General features: G+C 41.9%; 1 protein-coding gene across 1 annotated transcript in view; it reads left to right on the forward strand.

Moving 5' to 3' along the window:
• The window catches only part of PLCB3 (phospholipase C beta 3), a 113,287-nt gene that overhangs the window by 68,064 nt on the left and 20,533 nt on the right, over positions 1-24,690 (forward strand). The window contains exons 3-18 of the mRNA XM_066582824.1: positions 185-253; positions 4,922-5,062; positions 5,172-5,251; positions 5,397-5,450; positions 7,252-7,327; positions 9,666-9,766; positions 12,692-12,858; positions 12,940-13,086; positions 14,495-14,652; positions 14,732-14,814; positions 15,835-15,919; positions 16,843-17,023; positions 18,705-18,809; positions 18,901-18,965; positions 19,056-19,152; positions 23,554-23,638. Of these exons, the coding sequence (XP_066438921.1) occupies positions 185-253; positions 4,922-5,062; positions 5,172-5,251; positions 5,397-5,450; positions 7,252-7,327; positions 9,666-9,766; positions 12,692-12,858; positions 12,940-13,086; positions 14,495-14,652; positions 14,732-14,814; positions 15,835-15,919; positions 16,843-17,023; positions 18,705-18,809; positions 18,901-18,965; positions 19,056-19,152; positions 23,554-23,638 (1,694 nt within the window). The remainder of the gene's footprint in view (positions 1-184; positions 254-4,921; positions 5,063-5,171; positions 5,252-5,396; positions 5,451-7,251; positions 7,328-9,665; positions 9,767-12,691; positions 12,859-12,939; positions 13,087-14,494; positions 14,653-14,731; positions 14,815-15,834; positions 15,920-16,842; positions 17,024-18,704; positions 18,810-18,900; positions 18,966-19,055; positions 19,153-23,553; positions 23,639-24,690) is intronic.

The raw sequence follows: 24,690 nt of genomic DNA on the forward strand, positions 1-24,690 counted from the left end.
ACGCTTCTTAAAAAAGTTAGGTGGCGGGAACACAAGGGTGACATGAGACTTCTACTTATCTAATCATCCAAATTATCTGCATAGTACAAAGGCGCCATGACCCACATAGCGTGTGATGATACTAGCGTTATCTGTGATGTGTTGTCTGATCGTAATGTTTTTGTCTCTCTCATACTTTTTACAGGAAGTTGATATTCTAGATATCACCTTAATAAGAGACACTCGGACAGGAAAATACGCCAAAATTCCAAAGGTAAGCGCATGCACTAATCTATATGAATATTGCTGACGAGACGCTGAAGCTTTAATGTCTGTTGAAAGACATAGGTCAGTTGTTAATTACAGGCTATTAAACCCTTGCAGCTAAAGATAGGAAACCCCTCACATCCCCCTTTATCCTTTGTCTAATGGGGCACATGCTTTGTGCATTACAAGGCTACCAAGGAACAAGGTTCTTTTTGCAAGGGCAGAATCTTTGCCCGTAACCAGCACTAATCAACGACATGCAAGTTGGTCGGCACTTGTTTAATTTGTATTCTCACTGCGCATTGACTGAGCGATTTGTTAATGCAGTCATTCGCTTCCCCTTCTTCTCATGCACTTTATATTACAAGATGTGCTGCTGACAAATGAGCGTTTTTGCACTTGCATACAAGATGCAACGAACGGCTTAAGGCCCATTTAGACGCAACGATTATTGCTTAAAATTCGCTCAAAAGCTGTCTTTTTTGAGCGATAATCGTTGCGTCTAACTGCACTGACATCGTGCAGTTTTCATTAAACCATCACTCATCATTGTCTTTCAGCATGCTGACAGACAACGAGGAGCCTTATCAGGGCTTCACAGCGGCATACAGCTGATACTATTATTTCAGCTGTATCCCGCTCCCTGATGACAAACTGGGTATGAAGAACAGAGCGGTCCAGCTCTGTTCTCCATACCCCACTCAGAGCGCTCGGCTGTATAACAGCCAGGCGCTCCAAACGGGCAACAGCTGGATGCAGAAGACAAGCGGCCCTGGAGCTCAACGTTTGAGTGATCATCTTGCGCTGTAAATGACACGATTATCCTAGAAAAGACATCTTTTGAGTGATAATCGTTGTATCTAAATAGGCCTTAACATAGGCGTTTTATAATTTGTTGTCTGATCACCAGTGATTATGAGTGAGCGTTCAAAAATGCAGTAGTTCACCTGATCCTCAGTCTTTTATAAAAGGCCTGGAATTAGTGCAAGGGCCCCCAGCCGACCACGAGAACAAAGAGTTATTGAACTGAATCGGGCTGAGTTACAATTCTGAATTCCGCGTACCAGACCCTCCTTTAACAAAGAGCAGAAGACCCACACCAGCTGCACACCACATACATGAACATAGGAGTATGTCTGTCTGCTGTGGAAGTTGTAAATATCCATACTGTGTCAATGGGCCGGATACCACTGATCTGGGGGTGTTCCAGTTAATGTGTTTCACTGCTATACCAGACATCTCTTAGAGATGAGATCAGTGGAGTCAGACGTGAATAAAAAGTCCCATAGACAATAAAACTGTTTGATCCTTTCACCCACCAGTTATCTGATGTCTATGGGTAACATTACACCTTATGGGAGAGTGGAAGCAGCGAAATTGGGGCAAGTAGCACAGATAGTTGCAGTGCATTATGCCTGCATGGATCTGCATTGTATTGTGGCTGTGATTTTTCAGTTGTACCTGAAACTGAATGTTGCACATTTTGGCACCAAAATTCACCAAACTCACTTTACATGTCAGATTAAAGCTAGGACTATACCCCGACTTTCACAGCGACACATGCTGCACAACCAAAGATTGCAGTGGAGTCCTGCGACATCACCATATAATGCAAGTCCGTTTGGTTGCATTGTGGCTCAAAGGTAGCGTTTGGATTTCTTGCAATCTTTGCGGCCATGGCAACTTGCAAACCAGAATGCAATTGCATTGACTTCCATAACTTGCTTAATACAATTTGTTCAATGCCACTGATATACTTATGAACGAGCCTTAGGTCAAGGCTCAGACCTGTTTAAGGCAGATGGTTGACATTATGACTGGTAAGGGCTGGTATACGGATCTGTTGGGTAATAAAATGCACCTTAATACTGAGGTTTTGCAATAAGGAGAAGAAAACTAGTTATTTTGTTTGAAGTGTCAAGGCAAATAAGACTATGGAAAGTATAAGATCAGCAGAGCTGCGGCTCCATCTGTTGTTGAGCAGCAGAACTACAATTCTGTCACTAAAGTCATTGTAAAGCGACTCTACGGATCCGTGGCTATCCCTTTTTGGAGGAAACTCTGGTTGGCTGAAATCCTGTTTTGTGGCTCTTTTATGGGTTGAGAATTGATTTACAGGGTAGCTGTAAGTGGCTCTAGAGAGGCAGTTTTTTTTTTTTTAGTTTTTGAAGAAGAGCTAATTTGTGCTTGTTTTCCAAGGAAGCATTGCCTGTAAGTCTCCCTACACCAGCTGATGTTCTGCACAAGGTGAAAAAGTACCTCAAGAGCTGCTTCAAAGACGTCTCACTAGGGGCGTACATAGAAATCATGGGGTCCCATAACGAAAGTTACAATTGCCCCCACCCCTCACCCCCGTTTTATATACCGTATGTATAGATTGATCGATCGTTATAGTTTTTTTTTTTTTTTTTTTTTTAAGCAGCATCTCTGCAGTAGTACATGGTGGGTTTAGCTCTGAGTAATGCAGTCAGCATATAATAGTCAGATACCAGTCTACACGGTGATAATCCCTCCTGCTCTTACACAAGGGAGCGAGGATTGCTCAGTGAATGGAGACGGAGCAGTCAGAGGTTGGCACCCACCTCCATTCAAAGTAAACAAGCTGTTAGTGATAGAAGAACGCCGGCCTGTTCACTCTCACTGATCGTCGTCTAATTTTTGTAGCTGCAGAAACTGAACGACAAACAGGTTCTCATTTACACTGAATGATTTATGTTCAGATTTTCGTGATCCAGCGAGAATCCGAACGATGATTGGGCCATGTAAAATGCTGCTTACCTCCCTGCCACTACCCCTAATGAACTGCTCAGTAATCCTCACAATAGTGCTATTGTCCCTTATGTGGCCATACATAGCACTGGTGTCCTTCTTGTGCCCTCCCCAAAGTACTGATGTTCTCCTATGTGGCCCTCCATAGCACTGATGTCCCCCTGTGCCAACCCAAAAGCACTGATGTCCCTCCATGTGTCCCCACTTTTCCCTGAACATCCAGGAGCAGAAGCTTCACTTACATTCACTTCACTCTCCAGTTGCCCTGCTCCAGACAGCATTCCCTTGACATTTGGGACCTCGCCATTCTTAGGTCTCCAACTGTCTGCATATTTTAACCAGCGAACTGATGAAGGGGTGTGGCCAGGGGCGTAGCTAAAGGCTCATGGGCTTGGGTGCAAAAGTTTATCTTGGGGCCCCCAACTTTTCTTAACCCCTTAATGCAGAGGAGTAACCTGAAGCTTCTGGGCCCCAATGCAAAACCGGTAACAAGGCCCTTAACTATAATGCTTTATTCATAGTACTGGGCTCCCTATAGGCCTTACGGGCCCCCTAAGGCTCCTGGGCCTGGGTGCAGCCGCATCCCCTTAATCCCCTATAGTTATGCCAGTGGATGTGACCCCGAAATGCGTTCTCCCATGCTGGCCACGCACCTCATTTAATAAAGGAGAAGTTTCACACTGCACTATCTCTGATCTTAAACATTTGGAGTGTTGTGCCAAATGCCAGTACTTTTGGCTTTATCTTCCTATATCAGTGGCGTGCAGGTCCGAAATCCCCGGGATTGGTTCCTTATGGAAAAAGAAGGGGCTGTACGCTTCCCTACAGGTTAAAGCACAAAAACACATTCGTCTTAAGGGGGACTTGCTTATATACTCTACTTAGACAGGTGGGTTTCCCCTCCCCCAGATTCTGACATTACGTTTAGTGACTGTCCAGGAAAGGTGGAAGGCGGCTTCATCACTAAACACTGAAGACTCAGTGAAACCATCGTTTTCCATTACAGTTTGCAGACTCTCGCAGAAAGAACGTCTCCTCACTTTGTCGTCCGGTTTGAGAGTCTGTAACAATTACAATCAGTAGGGATAATATCACAAATGCTTACTGATTAATGGACAGATGATTTTTACTTACAGATGCAACCTTTTTCCTTAAAATTGGAGAACTACTTATGAATTGTGCGCCTGCTGGGTGGATCTTCACCAAACTTTGTTCGAAACCAGACTTGAAAATCGAGGACGCAAAATGCTTTCCTGTCAGACATTTTGTCTCGTCTAGCGCCAACTACGACAGAATAAAAGATTTTGGACCTCATTTAACAAAACTGTCTAACAGTAAGACTGTCCTTGTTGTCCAGCACATCCAATCACAGCGCAGCTTTCATTTTAACCCAGCAGCTTGAGAAATGAAAGCTGCGCTGTGATTGGTTGCTTTGGGCAACAAGAACAATCTTACTGGTAAATTTTTGTTTCTGTTTGGGTTGATATAAAATTGATGTATCCGAGCGTCATTAAATGTGAGTTATCAGAGGTTCACATCGGGAAGATCATTTGTAATAACCCCGTAGATTAGTGGGTATCATTGAAGGGCACTATATTCTTAAATTAGCTTGTCTAATTGGATGAAAAGCAATATGTAATGATGGACACAACTCTTGCAGGCACACAAGTGCTCTGGTCACAAACACGTGCCTGTTAACATTAATGGATGTGAAATATGCTCGAAGCCCTTGTGTCTGGTCACTGTTCAGCGGGTGCTGTAGGGCCATTCCCATTAAAACATATAATAGATGTTCTTACTTAAAGGCTTCCCGGTGACAATCTCCTTTTTTTTACCCATATGGTTTTATAAAGGATTTGGAGTTTTGCGTTATTTTGTATGTAACCTTCTTTCTTTTCTGTTCCAGGACTCCCGCATGAGAGAAATATTAGGATTCACCGGAACTGAGCAGCGCCCTGAAGATAAACTCGTAACGGTTGTGTACGGGAGTGACCTTGTTAATATCAACTTCCTCAATTTTATGGCTGTTCAGGAGGACACCGCGAAGGTACGTGGCTGAGGATGGCGGCACTGGACCTGCCGCTGCATTATGCTACACTGTTTGCTATCCGTATAACAGCGTCTTCTTTGTATTGTCTTTTTTGTGTTTTTTTTAGATTTGGACTGATGAACTTTTTAAATTGGCTACAAATATTTTAGCACAAAATTCATCTCGCAACACATTCCTGCAAAAGGCGTAAGCTCCCTGACCTCCCCGCAGCTCTGATTATGGTGCTACATCTGTAATGCATTGCAAGAGTTTATTTGCTTTCCTTTATCACTTGCTCTGCGTTTTGTATCATAGTATATCGTTTATTTCAACCTCTTGTGTGATTTTTCAGATACTCCAAACTAAAGCTCCAGGTTAATCAGGATGCAAGGATTCCAGTGAAGAAGTGAGTGATATAACTTGGTATTTTCTAAAAAAATCTATCATCTTTTCAGGCTCACTTTGCACCCGGTCGGAATCTTGCTGTGTTTTTTGTGTTCTAAAATAAGACTGATATCTCTCTTTAGCTCCATTATTCCTCCTGCACCATCTCTTAGCTTTAGGCCCAACGGTCCTATTTGCATTGCGGACTCCGGAACACGCATCCACCTCCAGATTCCGCAGCAAATACTGCCCATAGACATGCTATGGAAAATTACTTTTCCATGTCCACAAGCGGGAATCAATCGGGATTTTCCGCTTGCAGAGGGAAAATCGCAGCATGTCCTATTCTACCGCGCATGACTTCCATTGAAGTCAATGGAAGCCGTCCAATCTGCGGCCCCTCCGCCTAGTGACAGCGCAGCATTTTTTGTACTGCGCATGTGCGCCAGCCGGCACATCCGCAGCACAGAAAAGAATTATCCAGACAGGTACGCAGGGTTGTTCCAGCAGTCATAACTTTTTTTTTTTGCCAGTGTCTTGTGTTTTGCTGGACAAGTTCTAGTTTGTATGGCAACCAATTTCAGGTTTATTATAAGAGCTGCTTCATACTAGCGAGAAAAAGGAATCTCCCATAGTGAGGAGAGATTGAGGGGGGAGCTACAGGTGATCCCCCAGAGATCTCCTCATATTTGGAGAGATGAGGGGGGCTATAGGGCTTCCCCTAGAGTGGGGGCGGAGCTAGAAGAGGTTCTCTTAGTAATTCTTCTTTAACCAAGAGCGGGGGTGGGGCCCAATGGAACCACCCTTTGGCCATGCCCCTCTGTAGCCCCGCCCCCTATCTTTCCAAATATGAGGAGATCTCTAGGAGATCCCCTGTAGCTCCGCCTCCTTCTCTCTCCTAGCTATGGGGGAATTCCTTCAGCCCCAGAAAATGCCTTGCATACAGGGGTTTTTAGAAAGACTGCGAGTGCGATATTGGGACGTGAATCACAGCCCTATATCGCCCTCGCCAGTGTGCAGGAGCCTTAATTTATTGAATAACTTTTGTTAACAAAAAAAAAAGGAATATCAGCACAGGTTTTTATTTATTTATTTGTTTATTTTTTAAAGCCTCCACATGATATAAATATTATGTTAAGTTTATTCTGCAGGTCAGAATGATTATAATGGCATCAAATGGAGTTACGTTTTATTATGTTATACTGTTTTTTTCCACATTATTAACACTTTCTTTATACAAAGATTTTTTTTTGTGGTGCCACATTCCAGGGGGATATTATTTTTAGTTTACCATCAACAGAGCTGTATGATGGCTTTTAGTTTTAATTGGTGCCACTTTGAGAGTTATACAATAGTTTGATTACTTTTTTCCTGTTTTGCGGATGTGAAATGAATAGAAATCTGCTGTCCTGGAATTTTGTATTTATAGTTCAACAGAATTTGTTGGATAAATAGTGTAACATTTTATAGCATGGGTTGTTATGGATGTGGTGATACTAATTATGTGTAAATATTTGGGGGCCATTTCCCCCCTACCCCCACCCCCCATGCTACCTCCATCTGCTTTGCCCAGACTAAGGTGACTGCTGTATATTCCGTAGTCCTGACCCCATTTCCAACGGCTGTAGCTCTAGTTCAGCGCTATGGAAAATCCCGCTCAGGTGACTGTGTGCGCGTCGCAGGCAATTAAACACTTTCTCACCCGTGGTTTAGGTGCTTACAGTTTATGCAGAGACGATTAATGTAATTCATCATTGCACATGAACTGAGATCACACACCGTATACTTTGTCACCGCAGCATTTCTTGCATGTTCTTTCCTAGTATCTTGAAGATGTTTGCAGCAGATAAGAAGAGAGTGGAGACTGCCCTGGAGTCCTGTGGGCTGAATTTTAACAGGGTGAGGATATGAGGATGAATACATATAAAGACAGTTGTTGGAGGAAATGCCCTTAGAATTGCTCCGACTGTATCTTGGCACCACAAGTGAAAAACTTTTGCATGGTGCATGTTCCTGTATTAAAAACAATGGGAACAAATTCTACACTTTTGATGGGATTGGGATTTTTTTCTCTTGGAATAATTTTTTTTTTTTTTTAATTGTAGATACTGTTTTATGTTTATTGTTACACTTGTATTTTCTCTTATGATGGCTGATGAATACTCAATTTACTCTAGTGTCACAGCTTCTCCTTTTACAAAATCCATACGTTCTGATCCATTTTGTAACATGGCCTAATGGATGATGTTGACCTTCATAAACCGACAGTCCATTTTTGTTGTGCCCAGACAGGACAGAACCTGCGCCAGTGTGAACAGAGCTGAAATTTACTATCCTAATGTTTAATCATAGACCATTTAATGCAAGACTGATATCACCAGGAATACATCTCTATCAGTCTCTACTAATTATTTAAGAGGGTAGTCTCATTACTGCCAACCACTTTAATTTGGGAATCTGGCTTCTACGACCCTTGGCAAACACAGGCAACCATTCTAATATGAGAGTTCTGCTTCTTAGTTCAGTTGTTTGTTCGGGCAAATTTTGAATGGATGGTTTGTATCCACATGAGTTCGCATGAATACGTGAATGGCCTGAGTCCAACAGAACAGGTCTGGCTCATGGAGATGCATCACGGTTGAAGTCCTTATGCTATAATAGGGCGCATGGACAGGGGTTGTCCTGATGGTACAGTACCTTTAGAAGAAGACTACACAGAGAAATAAGGCTAAAAGGAATGTACAATTGCACTGGCGGTTTCAGGGACCTACAGAAACTCTTGCAGACTGAGGAATAAACAGCCTCGTAGAAGTCCTACAGAGATCACGGGGGTTAATTTCCTTCTGATTAGTTGCATTTTCAGTGTGTGAATGGTTGAGTGGTTGGGTTAGTAAAAGGGCAGGCTTAAAAAAAAAAGCAAAAAACTTGTGCATGTTCTATGCTTCGTTCTCCCCTATGGGCATTTTCACAGGGTGGAATCCAACACAGATTTTTCCGTGTGGATTCTGCCTCTAGAAACCATGGCAGATATCCATTACTGAACAGATTGGTGCTGCGGCTATGGAAATATATAGCCCAGATCTGCAAGCAGATTCAGCCCTTTCCAATTTCTGAATGGATACAGTGAGGAGTGCGCATGAACAAGTGATATGTCCCTTCTTTTTTTTCCCCCACGAGTAGATTTGAAATCTATGTGCGAAAAAACCCAAGCCATATATACTAACGCATTTCCCCCAAAATAAGACCCTGTCTTATATTAATTTTTGCCCCAAAAGAGGTGCTACATTTTATTTTTGGGGAATGTCCTATTATAATTACCTAGCAGGCTTGGTCCAGGTCCCTCCCGCTGCTCTCCGGAGCTCCTTGCAGTCCTCAGCCGCCCACAGATCATCGCTTACTTGTTTTTCCGGGATTCATAAATCCTGCCTCTAGGAAGCAATGGCTCTGATGGTTTAGTCGAGTGCTGCATTTATTGGCCAACAACGGTCAAAGAACCAATCACGACCATCGTGTTAGGGAGGCAGGATTTATGAATTGGCTGAGCCGTGGCATTTATGGTCCAATTCATGAATCCCGCCTCCAAGACGCAATGGCTGTGATTGTTTAATCGACCCCTGCATTGATTGGCTGAGCAGCGGTTAAAGAACGAATCACAGAAATTGCATTGGTTCATTGAGCGCTGCATTGATTGGCTGAGCAGTGCTCGAGAACCAATCGGAGCCATTGCTTCCTGGAGGTAGAATTTAAGAATCGCGTAACCAGGAAGTGATCTTCTATGGGCAGACGAGGACTGCAGGAAGCGCGTCAGAGCTCTGGAGAGCAGCGGTAGGGACTTTGACCGAGCCTGCTAGGTAATGCATTCCTTTTTTTTTATTGTAATGTAGCTAGGGCCTATGTTCAGGGTAGGGCTTATATTTCAAGCCCCCCCTCAAAAATCCAGGTAGGTCTTATTTTCAGGGAAACTGGGTATGGCATGGATTCTTAAGGAAAGTAATTGGATGTGGACTTGACACAGGTTGCACCTCAAATCCGTAGCAAAATGCTGCCATGTGAACTTACCCCAAGTGCAAAACAACTATAATCATTAACCATTTCCTCTTCCAGCTGTGTCAATGCTGACCATGACCTTTAAATGTATATACATCATCTAAGAGATTCTAATGGTTTTATTTCTTTTTCTTCTATTATTTCTTTTTTTTTTCTCTCCAAACATTGACCACTTTATTTTTACTTTTAGAGTGAGTCCATCAAACCGGAAGAATTTACCCTTGAAATTTTTGAGAGGTTTCTGAATAAGTTATGTCTTCGCCCAGATATTGATAAGATCTTACTGGAGCTGTAAGTTACTTATGTCTCCTTTTTTGCAGATTTTATGTGAATTTTGTAACTGAATACAATATTGCATTTCTCCCTCCTTTCTGTACATATTAAGATTACCGAGCTGACATGGGCAATAGACACAAACAACATTTCCCGAGATCAGAATGATCTTATCGTGAGAGCTAGCTCTTCATTTATGGTCCCCTTTTGTTCGTGGTCTACGATCAGGTCTAACTCTTTGATCTCTCACACTGGATGGAACATTTTGATCTTTCACCATATTTCCTGCAACCTTTAAACATCTTATTTATCTGCTAAGTTTCTCTTAGTAGGAGATTCAAGAGCACCTATTACCATTTTGTATTTTCTGCACATCACAAGACTTGGCCAGCACTCTCTCTTTCCATCCTCCTAAACATTCCCACAAGGCTTTAAAGCAAGTGTAAGCCCAGAAATGAATTCTAAATGTAAACTTGCCCTCACTATTTATGCGTCCTGAATCAATAAGTCTTTTACAAATCTTGCAGGGCGCACAGTTAAAGCGCTTGCCAGGATTAGAAAAACATTTTTTTCCCAAACCTATGCCACACGTGTCCACAGGTCATATGTTGTATTGCAGTTCTGCTCCGTTCACTTCAGTAAAGACAAGACGACACAACCTATGGGCAGATTTGGTGCTTATTCTTGAAGCAGTCAGCCATTTTTTTTCTAATCCTTTATTTTTTTCTCATCCCTTCCATTTTCAGCTAGCAGATAGCCGAAGGGATGGGGCTTTGTATTCCTCCTCTTTTTTTCAGACAGGCTACTTGGGGATTCCTCTTCCTACAGTCAATTGCCTTAAAGAAGAACAAAAATGTGATTGCCCTATGAGTAGAGATGAGCGAACGTACTCGGTAAGGCCGATTTCGCAATCAAGCACTGCGATTTTCGAGTACTTCACTACTCGGGTGAAAAGTACTCGGGGGCGCTGTGGGGCGGAGCGTGGCGTGGTGGAGCGGGGGTAGCAGCGGGGAACAGGTGGGAGCTCTCTCTCTCTCCCTCTCCCCCCCACTCCCCTCTGCAACCCCCCACTCACCCACAGCGCCCCCGAGTACTTTTCACCCGAGTAGTGAAGTACTCGAAAATCGCGGTGCTCGATTGCGAAATCGGCATTACTGAGTACGTTCGCTCATCTCTACCTATGAGATAAGATTGGATCAAAGAAAAGCAAATGCTGGGAATTTTTTCCCCACTGACTGCCATTTTATCTGTACTACCATCTCCAAAAATTGCTTGATTTTGAATTATCTACTTTGATATTTTGCTTTAGTACACAGGATTCCCCACTACAGGCAGATATCTAGAGCTGTATCCCATACATTTTTTATTTGGTCAGTGTCTTACCGTACATTCTTGAAGGAAAACCTAAAAATGTGTAGTTGAGATAGACCTCAGACCGCTAACTTATTTTTTGTTTGAATAGAGAAAAATGTTATCGTCTGATACTTCTTTGAAGCTTCCACTCTTTTCTTAATGTGTCCATTGGGCTAAGCTGAATGCATATTTTATTTCAAATTGAGAAGAGACTTAATAGCTGTGTACAAATATCTGAAGGGCTGTCACAGTGCAGAGGGATCAGCCATATTCTCATTTGTACAAGGAAAGACCAGAAGCAATGGAATGGAACTGAAAGGGAGGAGACACAGATTAGATGTTAGACAGTGAGGGTGATCAATGAGGGGAACAGGTTGCCACAGGAGGTGGTGAGTTCTCCTTCAATTGAAGTTTTCAAACAGAAGCTGGGGTGATTTAGTGATCCTGCACTGAGCAGCGGGTTGGACCCGATGATCCTGGACGTCCCTTCCAACTCTACCATTCTATGAATCAATAGAGAGTCAAGATAAACTTCTTCCGGAGCCTTGTACACTAATGGCCCCTATACACAATAGGGAAAAGTCATCCAGACCTGCCCATTTTGGTTGGACTAATCGGAGGGGCCTCCTGAATCTAGCTACAGATGATATGATAGGAAAAAGATGGATTGGGCATGTTGAATTTAATTGCCAATCATTTTGTTCCTCATGGAGATAATCTTCTGCTAGAGCTGTCTGGCAACGGCTCACTCCCCTCTGTCCGTTGAAAATACATGAACACTCATCTGAATTTAGAGCTCATATGCTTTGGGGAGTCAGGAGAAATATCTGTCAGCTGAACAAGTACTTGGCGACTTCTTTTGAAGGTTATGGGCATCTCAAAAGGGTTTTCCATTAAAAATTGGTGGAATGCATTACATATTTAAAGTAAAAGTTCTCATCTCTCTGCTGCAGCACTGTTCTCCTACTGCTGCTCTGGTCTTCTGTTTTCTTTGGGCTGCAGCAGTCAGGTGATTGTTTATGTGACCTCTGCAGCCTATAGGAGGACAAGTTTATAGGATGTCATCAAGCCGTAAAACCGGTGACGTCACCTGCCAAATGTCATGGCACTGAACAGATGGTTCGTTGCCACAGAGAGTATATTACTTTTATATAGTTTAAGGCACTGAGGGCTCAAAACTATTTAAAAAATGTAAGTTGGAAAACCCCTCTAAGGATGTGAAAGATGAAAGTTTATTTTTTCTAATGGGAGACATCATTTGACGCTGTGGCAGTCCTTATGTGTATTAGATATCCATATTGAATCCTTCAACAGAAATTTGGAACCTATAGTGAACTTTACTGTTCTCCTAAATGCACCCCTTCCCACAGCATGATTCTGGCAGATGCTGTGAAGTTCCCCTGTACCATTGATATGACATTGTTCCAAGAAGTGAATAGAACTGTTCCTTCTTCCTAACATTGTAGGTAAATTAGGATTTATTTGTTTCAGTGAATGATTTCCACCTAATGCAGGATTCGTGTTTTCTTGTTTAACATTAAAGCCTATGTAAATAAACTCTTCGTTACTTCTCTGTTATTTTGTACCCAGCGGTGCTAAAGGGAAACCATACTTAAATCTTGAGCAGCTGATGGATTTCATGAACCAAAAGCAAAGAGATCCAAGACTCAATGAAGTCCTTTTTCCACCTCTAAAAAGGGACCAGGTGCGCCAAGTCATTGAGAAATATGAGTCCAACAAACAGTTTCTAGAGAGGGGTGAGTATGAAAATTGGGCTGTGATGGCCATGGCTTCTGCATTCCCATAAATCTGCCTTCTGAGTGTTTTCTTCTTTACAGATCAGATGTCTATGGAGGGCTTTAGTCGCTTTCTCGGTGGAGATGAGAACAGCATTGTGCCACCAGAGGCCCTAGATCTAAGTGATGACATGACGCAACCCATCACCAGTTACTTTATCAACTCCTCTCACAACACCTACCTCACTGGTATGATGGTCACGGAATAGACACATACATGGTTGCCTTATACTGTTTTTTTTAACACTATTAGGCTGGGTTCACACTGGGTGTATTCCCGCCGGAAATCCCGCGGTTTGGCCGCAGCAAAAACCGCGAGATAACCGCCGCGGAAAAACCCGCGGCGGCTTTGAAGCGGCCCGGCCGCTCGCTCTTCCGCGGCGGCTGGCGCTCCCATAGAGGAGAGCGCGGCCAGAGCGGTAAGAAAAGATAAATAGCCATGCTGCATATTCTGAAACCGCCAGCCTGACTTACCGCAGTGGATTGGCCGTCCCGTGTGGACGAGATTTCTGAGAAATCTCGTCCACATGGCTGGCTAATCCCGAGATTAGCGGCCACAGGCAGATTTGCCGCGGCGAAATTCCGCACGGAATTTCCGTGGCAAATCTGCCCTGTGTGAACCCAGCCTTAGACTACTGATTTTATGTTTGTTGTGAACAAGGCAATACCAACTATCCATAAAGATAACTTAAAAGGGTTTGCCGGTAATGCAACAAAATAGAGTCCGCCATGCAACTTTGGAGGGGAAATGGGGTGGGGCTGGGGAACCTAAGATCACACTGTTTGGTCATGTTAGGCTAAATGATTAACTCGACATGAACGGAAAGTATGTCATTAGGCCACGCCCCTTGGTCTATAGACTCATTCTAGAACAGGTTTCCACAGGCTGCACAAACCGGGCCATTTGCTGCGACAACCCCTTTAAGTAAGAATGAAGTACATAAGATGTTAGTCAATCGGTGTAACAGTAGAAAGAATCCAGCATATGATTAAAATAATGAAAAATTAAAGTGATTCCCCGCTCCTGGACAAACAAAGATGGCCGAACCACTTCTCTGACTACCTGATGGACACTGTGCATAGTATGTATTGGTACTCTAAGGCGCCACATGCTGCTCTAACTGAACAGCACTGCTCACATAGGCATCACTGGTTAATCAAAGCAGGCTTAGTGTCTTAGACTAATGATGAATTCTAATACACAGTGTGCATCAGGTAGTGAGAGAAGTGGATGCGGCCATTTTTGTTTGTCCAGGCCTGGAGGGTCACTTTTAAACTGGATAAATTGAATACAGGTCCTACCGCTTACCCATTTGAGGTCATTATGGTCCCTAATCTCGGCATGCTGGATTCTTTACATATTCTAGCATCTGCTACTAGTAACTCTGTGCATCTGCTTTGTATACTGGTGAGCTGGACCGATTTTGTATGTTTAAGTGTAGAAAATGGGTAATTATTTTGTAATTTATGCCCATAATTGTTGTTGTCCACAATGAGCAATAAAGGAGTTCATTGTGCTATAATTGGCTATGGTAATTTGTGAAACGCGTATCCTATAATTATTCTTTTTTGTGTGTGTCCTGTCCCCAATATGCAGCTGGGCAGCTGACTGGGAACTCCTCCGTGGAGATGTACCGACAGGCGCTGCTCACAGGGTGTCGCTGTATTGAATTGGACTGTTGGAAGGGACGTCCCCAAGATGAAGAGCCTTTTATTACTCATGGTTTCACTATGACCACTGAGATACCATTTAAGGTGCCACAAATAACCGCAGCAGTTTTTCCTTATTGTACCTGAATTCTGTATGTTTTATTATGGTCTTATGTTATTACAGGAAGTAATTGAAGCAATTGCAGAAAGTGCCTTCAAAACCTCCCCATTCCCAGTTATTTTGTCATTTGAGAACCATGTTGATTCGTAAGTGGACTTTCTAATTTCAGCATCTCTTTAGGCCTCGCTTCTCCCTGTTAGATTTTATTTATTTATTTTTTTTTTTTTTTAATGAAGCATGGCCCACTCTGACTCAAGCTCATAGGTAGAAGCTCTGGACCATTTCCCACATTGTAGACAATTGGCTGCAGTTTGTAATGCTAATCTTCTTAGATGTAAACAGTGAAGGAAAGCTCTGAGGGATTACTAATCCTCAACACTATAAGTGTGGGTTCACATGTGGCATACTTCTGCAACTGAAAATCTGTTCTGTACGTCTGAATGGGGTTGTTTGTTGCCCCATGGACATGGTTTTCTGCAAGCCCCATTCAGATGAATGAGACAGTTGCAGAAAGTTCTTTAACAAATCTGGTGTGTGCGATATCTAAAGACGGTCAGTCACAGTGGAACAACATTATTGCACCTTTCAGGCTTCGTTAGTGCTGTATGCAAATTACCACTAATTTACCAGAGCTCCAGACTAAAAAAAAATACCTAGAAGCTAATCGCTACTAAGCTGAAAAATTTAGGATCCAAAGGAAGTTTGTAGTCACCAAAGTTAAATACTTGTGAGCATTTGCACTGCATATTATGTGCAGTAACAACACCAGCAAAGGAAGCTTATGACATCCCCATTTTTCTTCTCCCGGTGGCATAGTAAACAGCCACAGGGGGCAATAGCAGGCCAGTCACAAATGGCGACAAGACATTTGTAAAATATTGAGTTCATTGATGACCATTTTGCTCACCATCTGGAGCCCTGCATATTGATCTTGCAAGATGTTAGTCAAATGCATGCAGCATAGGAAAAGGTCTTGATGCCCAAATATCAATTCCAGTACCGTGGCTGGTATAGTTGGTGGGAGCTAATGATTTATAGTGAATATACTGCGTTATTAAACCTTAATACTTTATACCAGTTTTTATTTTTGGTTTCTGTACTCAGCCTTTCTTCTTCCCCTTTTCATTTCTACAACCAATAACATTACCTCTTTTGTTTGTTTGTAGAGCAAAGCAACAAGCGAAAATGGCTGAATATTGTAGGAACATCTTTGGAGATGCTCTCCTAATAGAACCACTGGAGAAATATCCAGTAAGGAGATATATTATGCCTCTTCACATAATGCAACATCCTCAAACTGCACATCTTAATTAGGCCGGCTCCACACGAGCTTATTATGGGCGCATGTATGTGCTTATAATACTGACATTATCCCGGTCCGACCGCAGAATCGGAGTCATATGATGCTGTGATTTCGAGTTAGTAGATCCCTGTCGGCAGGGCCAGGCCATAAATGTATGAGCAATATGCTTGTGTGAAACCTGCATTATTTCTATAATAGTCCATAATTGCACTCTTTTCTCATATCCTTCATTCTTTTGCCTATTGCACTTGTCAAAAGTCAAATTGTACTTTGGGGCAATTTACAGAGCAAGAGGGTAAAAACAAATATTACTTACATTGTTGTAAGGCAGTAACGTAAAGTCTGAATGGTATCCGTATCAGAGGTATTTTAGTAGAGCGTGAATAGATGTTGCTGGTAGCATGTATCAGCACTTTAGTTATATCTGGTTTAACCATGTAGAATGCTGAACAGCCCAAAGCTATCCTCCCTGTCCTACATGTGTTGTTAAATTGGACAATCACTTGATTCCTGATCTGAGCAGCAGGATTGCTTGGTGTATCGCCAGCATCATTATGGGCTCTTGGTTCGTGTGGCGCAGAGTGTTAAAGCAATGCTAAGCTCAAGGTTGTAGGTTCAATCCCCGCAAGGTTCAGGTAGCTGGCTCAAGGTTGACTCAGAATTCCATCTTTCCGAGGTCGGTAAAATGAGTGGAGAGTTACTTGGTGGGGAGTAATAAATAAATTACCTGAAAGCGCTGCGGAATAAGTTGGCACTATGCAAATAAGAAGTCCCTTCTTCAAGGTCTGCCTCTCTGACCATGTGTACATCTATGTATTGCAGTCTTCATCTCTTCTTTCGTCTCATGTACAGTATGTATACTTTTCTTTAGCTTCAGCCAGGTGTGACTCTTCCAAGTCCCCAAGAACTCTTGGGTAAGATCCTAGTCAAGAACAAGAAAAGGCACCGAGTAGGGGGGAAAGGATCAGAGGGCAGTGTGAAAAGAAGAGTCAGTGAACAAGTATCCAACACATACAGCGATTGCTCCTCTGTGTGTGAGTCGCCTGCTACAGGTATAAAACTGAACTTCTGTGTGATTGGCGCAGTGCTGCTGTTGGCTAAAAATGCTTGGGAGGTGTCAGATTTTCTTTTGGGGTAAATAAGAAGAAAAAAAACAGCATATAAAATCCAACCATGGAGACATATCAAACGTATTGATCAGTTCTGGTCCTGCTGCTGAGACCCCCACTGATCGCTAAAATGAAGCCTCCTGTACACCTTTATGAGACCTCTTCAGCTGCCGGAAGCAGCCATAAATAAGCGAACATAGCAGGGAGGAGACAGCATGCAGGGGGACCCTGCAGAGGCCTTATTCGAACAATCAGGGGGGGTCTCAGCAGTGAGACCCCCACTGTTAAATACTTCTGATGTGTCTCTATGACCTGTCAAAAGATTTCGGAAAGTGCAGGTACACTTTATTTGAAATGGCTGTATAAAGACATTTTTTGTGAGACAACCCGTAGCTTTTTATTAGTACCATTTTGGGCTAAAATGAACGTTTGCGTCTTTTTTTTATTTTCTTATTCCGATTTTTAGGAGGTAGGAGTAGCGAAAAACAGCAACTCTAGAATAGTTTAGTGATATTTTTTTTTTAAATGGTGTTCAATATGCGTCATAAGATAAACTTTTATGGAAATAAAAATTTGCATTCACATCACCGCATTCTAAGACCCATAACTTACATTTTTAATCTGTCAGCCCTTGTTTTTTGCAGGAAGTGTTGTACTTTTCATTGATACCATTCTGTGGTGCATGCGACTTTTCGATTTGCTTTTCATTGCAATGCAAGGCAAATGGACAAAAAATAACAATTCTGACTTTTTTTTTTTTTAATTTTTTTACATAATTCACTGCATGGGATAAATAACGAAATATTTTAATGTTATGAGTATGGCAATACATATTATATGTTTTTTTTACTTTAAAAATTTGTTTTGAGAGGGAAATTTAATTTACAGTGTTATTTGTTTGTTATTTTAATAAACTTTTATTGAACTTTTTTTGACACTATGTTTTAGCCCTTCAAGTGGACTTGAAGATGAGATTGTTTGAGTGCTACCATAGTACACTGCATTACTTCTGTAATACAGTATACTGTGCTTATGCTCTCAGCAAATTAGTCCTTTCCGGAGGCAGTGTCTGATAGGATTAAAAATCTGGCAGGTGCCATGGGAACCAATCAGCGCCTCACAATTGCATTATAGGTTACCCATGGGTGACATGGGAAGCCTCTTCCCCGGCACCTGCTTCCATGCCGCGATCGCTATTGACTAAGATATGGAAGGGGTTAATCTGTCAGAAACTGAATTTTCCTCGTTTCAAGCTGTCACAGTAGGCATTTGGCTGTCAGTAGACAGCTGAGCACCAGATCCAGACCTGCTCCTGCTAGGTAGCAGGAGAAGCTTTAAACACAGACGTATATTTACTATAGCATGGGTTTAAAGCCCAGCACCAAGCGCCATATATTTGTGGTGCTTGGTCACTGAAGGGTTAAACCCCTTCTACCAGAGTGCAGAGAACTGTAGCTCTGTATCTTGTGAGTTAATTGCAACCAAATGATGAATGTAGTAGTTATTGTACAGAATTCTGCACATATATAAAAGCTAATGGGTTTAAGCACACCGCACCCTATATATTTGCTTCGGTAACCCCGTTTGTACTACAGTGTCCTGACTATTCGTTCTCTGGCCGCAGGTACACTGGCCTCCGACTCAGCTGATGTCTCCTTAACGCTCTCCAATGGTGATGAGAAAATTGAGGAGAGGATTTCTAAGTGTACAGAACCACGCAAGTCTATAGGTGAGATTGGTAGGATTCCGTTCACTTGTGTCAGTCTGTATTCACATATAATGTACTTTACCCTTATTATACATTCTTTTATGTTCTTTAGACCGTGATGCTTATAGTGAAGAGGAGGAAGATGAAGAACCTACTGACCCAAAAAAGTCTGATGAGGCTAGTGTAGTGACCAAAACACTTTACTTGACTGATCTCCACTTTATTAGCTTGTATGGTTAATATTTGACCTTTTTCCTCCTTCTCCAGGGCACAGCAAGTAGTGAAGTCAGTGCCACAGAAGAAATGTCCAACCTTGTCAACTATGTGGAACCTGTGAAGTTCAAGTCATTTGATGTGGCCAACAGTGAGTAGCCTATATTGATGGAGCTGAGATATTGGGTGGTGGGCGTCTCAGATGGAAAATGGTGAAAGGGAACCAAAGATCAATTTCGTCTGCTAGTGTGTGTGCGCGCATGTACACACACAGTAAATATTGCAATGGAAGGTCCTAGTGATTAAGTCACGTATGGGCTCCACGAAACTATTATCCCCATCAGCACTCCAACCAGAACGGATAGACCTGAGGGGATGAAGCATGAGAGAAGCATTCAGAGAACACCAGAGTCCTTATGTCATGCTTGGTCCCCTTAGTTCTTACACTAGACATAACGCAGTCTATCAGTTCTGCATGGAGTCTTCCTATAATGAAGAAAACCAAACTCAGCAGAAAAGCTCATCTGATTGAGGGAAACGAATCTTTCATGAGATGATTAACCTCTTAACACCACAGGACGTAAGTTTACGTCCTGGCAGGGTGGTAGTTAACGCAACAGGACATAAAATAAACGTCTTGTGGATGTTGTGAGCTCAAAAATGAACCCGCTCTATCCCACAGCGGGAGCCAGCTGTGACTGATAGCTGGCCTAATGTTGCAGCAGCGGGGTTCGATGAGAACACCGATCCCCACACTTAACTCCTCACATGCCACGATAAATGTACGTTGTGGCATGTAAAGGAGTTCAGAGAAGGAGCACGCTCCCTCTGTGGAGTCATCGCCCTCCGATGGGTTTCCATGGCAACTGGACAGAAGCATAAAAAGTGTAAAAAATAAATATATAAAAAAGTGGGGGAAAAACCTCATATTTGGTGTCATCGTATCCATAAAAACCTGTACAATAAATTGAATACACTATTTATCCTAAGAATAAATGCCTAAAAATTGAAGACAAAATTCTTATTTTGTTTATTTTGCCTCCCAAAAAAACACAATAAAAGTGATTTTTAAAAAACGTATGTTCCCCAAAATTGTACCGATAAAAACTACTGCTTGGCATACAAAAGACAAGCCCTCATGTAGCTCTGTCCTTGGAAAACTAAAAAAGTTAAGGGATAATGTAAAAAAAAGAGATTTATTGTGCAAAAGTGGAAAAAATACTAATATGACATAGCTGTAATTGTACAAGCGTGCAGAAAATATTCATCATGACATTTATGCTGCATGATGAACACTGTAAAAAAAATTGCAGAATTTGTGTTTTCTCTCCCTGCCCTCCAAAAAAGTTTGAAAAAGTTTTAAAATACATTCTATGTACCCAAAAATGGTACCAATAAAAACTACAGTTTACCATTCAAAAAACATTCAAAAAACAAGCCCTCATACGGACGGCCATGTTGACTGAAAAATAATTGTTATGACTTTTGAAAAGTGGGGATGAAAGCCCTTCAAAAATCATTGCATCCTTATGGCCAAAATAGGTCATGTCCTTAAGGGGTGAAGGAGATGTCCAAGATTTTTTTTTTAATTCCAAACAGCAGACAACTGTATAAAAGAAAGAGAAAAAAAGCGTGGCTTGTTTTTTAAATATCCAGCGCTGCCCCTGCGGTCCTGGGAGCTCCTTCACTTGACTGCTGCATCCAGTCACTTGCGTCAGTACTCACGGATGGCAGGGGATTAGCTGCAGTGTTCACTCGAATGATGAACGTGATGTCATCGCTGCAGGAACTTTCAGGGCCGGTTCGGCAGCATTGGAGAAGTGGCACATTGGGTAGGAGAATAGGTTTTTCTTTCTGTTATGCACTTTCTGCTGTCTGACAAATTTGGGTGTCGGGTGATTTTAATTTTACTCATTTTTAGAAACCTCAAAATAGTAAAAATAGACACGGCTGATTACGATAATTTAATATGACGCATTTCTGTTTTCCGCCCTCAAACAAAGCAGTATTTAGAGGAATTCTGTTTATAATGTTTCTTTGCTGTGTTCATTGAAATTACAAGAACAGTCTGCTGTATTGGTTTCTAGGGGATTTACTATTGTGTCACTGCAAACTCTAAATGGGCTGTCTGGCTTAGGAAACACATTTTGAAATACCTTATTAGGGAATTCTTATTTAATCGAGGCACATCCCTGTTTCAGGACCTTCATACATTAGCCCGAGTGAAGAGTTGCTACAAATCATCTCCCCTGCATTACATAGATTTCAGTGTACATTGTGCGATGCTTCACTTCTCCTGTCTGGCGCCGCAGGGGAACGAAGCTCTTGCCCCCAGGTTCCTGCAGAGTTTACTCTGCAACTAGCTCATTGTTGTGGGTCCCTTTTAACAAAAATTGATTGTTCAAAAGGGACAACACCTTTAAGCCCTTCCCAATGAGTATGGTATATGTTCAAGTGTCATTGTATGGAGTGGACTTGGGAACTGACCCTGCTCCATACATTCCCAGCTGCTAACCCTTTCGTTACTGCTGTTGGTTCCTGTTATTTGAATGGCTTGTCCACAACAAGATCGAGGACTGCTGTTCAATTAGCATGGCAGCCTGGGGCCTTATGAACCTACCATGGATTATAGCTTATTAAGGCCTGCTTGTGCCAGGGCTTAGTAGAATGCCAGTAAATCTACAATATACTGCAAAACAGAAGTAATTCAGTATATTGTACAGGTGATCTGACAATCAAGCCCCCTATGGGGATTTAAAAAACATAAGTAAAAATAAGATGAATAGTGTTTTTTATTTTTATTATTAGTCCTTTTTTTTAATCCCCGTAAGGGACTGAACTTGTGATTGCTTGATTGTTCCTGCAGTATGATTTAATACCATAGTATTACACTATACTGCGATCTGATAGGCAATCTTATTAAGTCATAGGCATGGCTTGATAGGCACTTTGCAGTGGCAACCCTGGGGAATTTTAAAAGGCCCCCAGCTGCCATGTAAACCCCTCGCAATATCATCACCAAACTCCAATCGGGGCATTTAAATGCCGCTGTTAGAATTGATGGCAACATTTAAAGGGTTAACAACCGTATTCAGCGCTCATGCTGATTGCAGCTGATCCCCCTCCATACAAACCCTAAACACACAGGATGTAATTGTATGTCATGTGTCATTAAGGGGTTAAAAGTCCAATTTATTATTTTTTAAAAAGGACATTATTCTGCACAATGAACGCCTTCAGGAGAAAAAAAAATGAAATTGCAGAATTGCTTTTTTTTTTTGGTCATCCTGTCTCCAAGAAAAAAAAGTGAATAATGAAAAGTGAATAAAAACTTCTGCATACCGCAAAATTTTTTCATTTAAAACTACAGCTCATATCGCAAAAAAACAGGTTCCCACAGCGACTCTTCAACAGATAAATAAAGAAGTTATGGGGGGGGGGGCAATGGCAATCTAAAGCAATTTTTTTACGTAGTACAACATGAAATAAAAACTATGTAAATAAAATAATGTGTCCTTTTTCCACAATGTGAAAACTGTAAAAACACAACCTCTAAAAATGGCAAAGTTGTTTTTTTTTCCCACCCCATTTAGATATGTTTAAAAGTATTCCCATACATTACATGGTACACAAAATGGTACTGTAGAACAAAATACAGCTTGTTCCGCAAAAAAACAAGCCTTCATGTAGCTACGTCGTCAGAGAAATAAAAAAGTGATGATTTTTTTAAAAGTGGGGATGGGGAAATGAAGATGGAAAAAAAAAGGACTGTAGTGGGAAGGCATTAACTCTTCAATTTGGTCAGTAGGAAAACAATCTATGTAGCCAGCTAATAAACATATAAAAGGCTTTGATTACACATCTAAAAGGCTTAATTTTTCAGGAGTAAAGGCCCATTTACACGCAGAAATGATCGCTCAAGATTCATCAGCTTTGAGCGATCATTTTGCATTAGGTACTAATAGCCCATTAGTAGCTAACTAGCCTAATTTGCATGTATTTAAAGAACAGCGAGTGGTCGGTCTGTTCTCTAAATACGTCACTTTTATTCTGCCAGGGGCTGACTGCTGCATACAATGCTATCAACGCTGCCCACGCAGAACACAGCATGCCGTCCCTCTTATCAGGGATGACGGATTTCATGCTGAGGTGAAGTCAGTGATGAACGAAGAGTGCACAGTAAGTGCACGATGGGCACACATTTACACACAACGGATATCGCTCAAAAGCCGTCATTTGGATGAATGTTAAACGATAATTGTTGCGTGTAAATCAGCCTTAACATCCTCTTGTGCGGTCCAGTTAGGAGGGTTTACAAGTATCTGGTAGGACAGCTAGAGGAGGCATGTGCAGCAAATGCTTTTTATGTAGCTATGCTGATTGTTGTTTTGTTTGTTTTTTTCTTTTTTCTTTTTGTCAATTGCTGTTTTTTGGCTATTCTTTTATCCTTCTAATAACCTGTATATTGTCACCCTTTACACCATCTTCTCATTCCATCTACTGCATTCCTTACCTTCCTTTGTTCTCGCTCTGTCCTTTCATTCTCTACCAGAGCGGAATAAATATTATGAAATGTCTTCCTTTGTTGAGACTAAGGCACTGGAGCAGCTCACTAAATCTCCCATGGAGTTTGTTGAGTATCCTTACAGTGTTTTCTTAAAGGCAAATTGCACCTTAAAAACAAATATAAGAAGGTGGTTGGTGTGTGAACGTATAGCCCATACTATAATGTATGTAGGTTACTTTTTCTTGCTCCAGTGCATCTAAAATGAAAACCTGAAACAAGTTTACAAATACTCTTCATTAAAGGTCCAGTACCATTTTGTACCTGCAGCTACTTGGCAGACCTTTGCGTTTCCATGGTGACAGACTATAAACAAACCTTGTGTAGTCTGTCTGCTCCTGCAGTCATACTCCTTCTGTTTGTCCCCAACTTGCTAAGATATTTTCGGTAGATTAGCAAGAAGTAGAGGACAGATGAAGTTGAGGGGGTGTAACAGCAGGCTCGCTACACGGAGAGCGTTTCTTTTTCCCTGGAGATGCAGAGGTGCCATCGACATGAAACAGGAGATGCTTAATGAAGCATGTTAGCAAAATTGGTTCATTTTTCAATGTAGAAGCACTGCTTGTGGGAGATTCTTGTCTGAGGACGTATTTGACAAGTCGTACTCCTAGACCTACAGTAGATTTACTAGATGCTGGTGAAACGGCGAATTACATCGTATTGTTTGAGCCACCTGGAAAACGAGCAGTTAATAGTGTGGCTCCTATAATAGACATGCATTGATTTCACGGTTTTGAAAGCAATGCAGAAAATATCTTATGCTTAACTTATGTGAGCTGATGGGACCAACAGCGTAATATTAACTCGATAAAGTCCAAGCACCATAAATGTATGGAGCTTGGTCCTGGGCTTTAATCCCAGCCAATAGTAAAAATATGGTGTGGGATTAAAGCTTCTGCTCCTGCAATGTTAGTCACAGCTGAAGACCCAGAGGAGAAGGCAAAAGGAGTTTTTAATCACTTCTGCCTTTTCTCCTGCAGACTACATAACGCTTAATGAGTGCTTTGTAGTGAATAGAGAAAGCAGAAGTGCCACTTCCGCTATTCGACCCGAGAATCACTTAACCACCGGGTGCCCCCTGCCATGGCAGAGCTGCAGGATCCTAGCAGACCCAGATCAGCTCTG

Source organism: Eleutherodactylus coqui, chromosome 11, assembly GCF_035609145.1.
Source record: "Eleutherodactylus coqui strain aEleCoq1 chromosome 11, aEleCoq1.hap1, whole genome shotgun sequence".
Taxonomy (NCBI): Eukaryota; Metazoa; Chordata; class Amphibia; order Anura; family Eleutherodactylidae; genus Eleutherodactylus; species Eleutherodactylus coqui.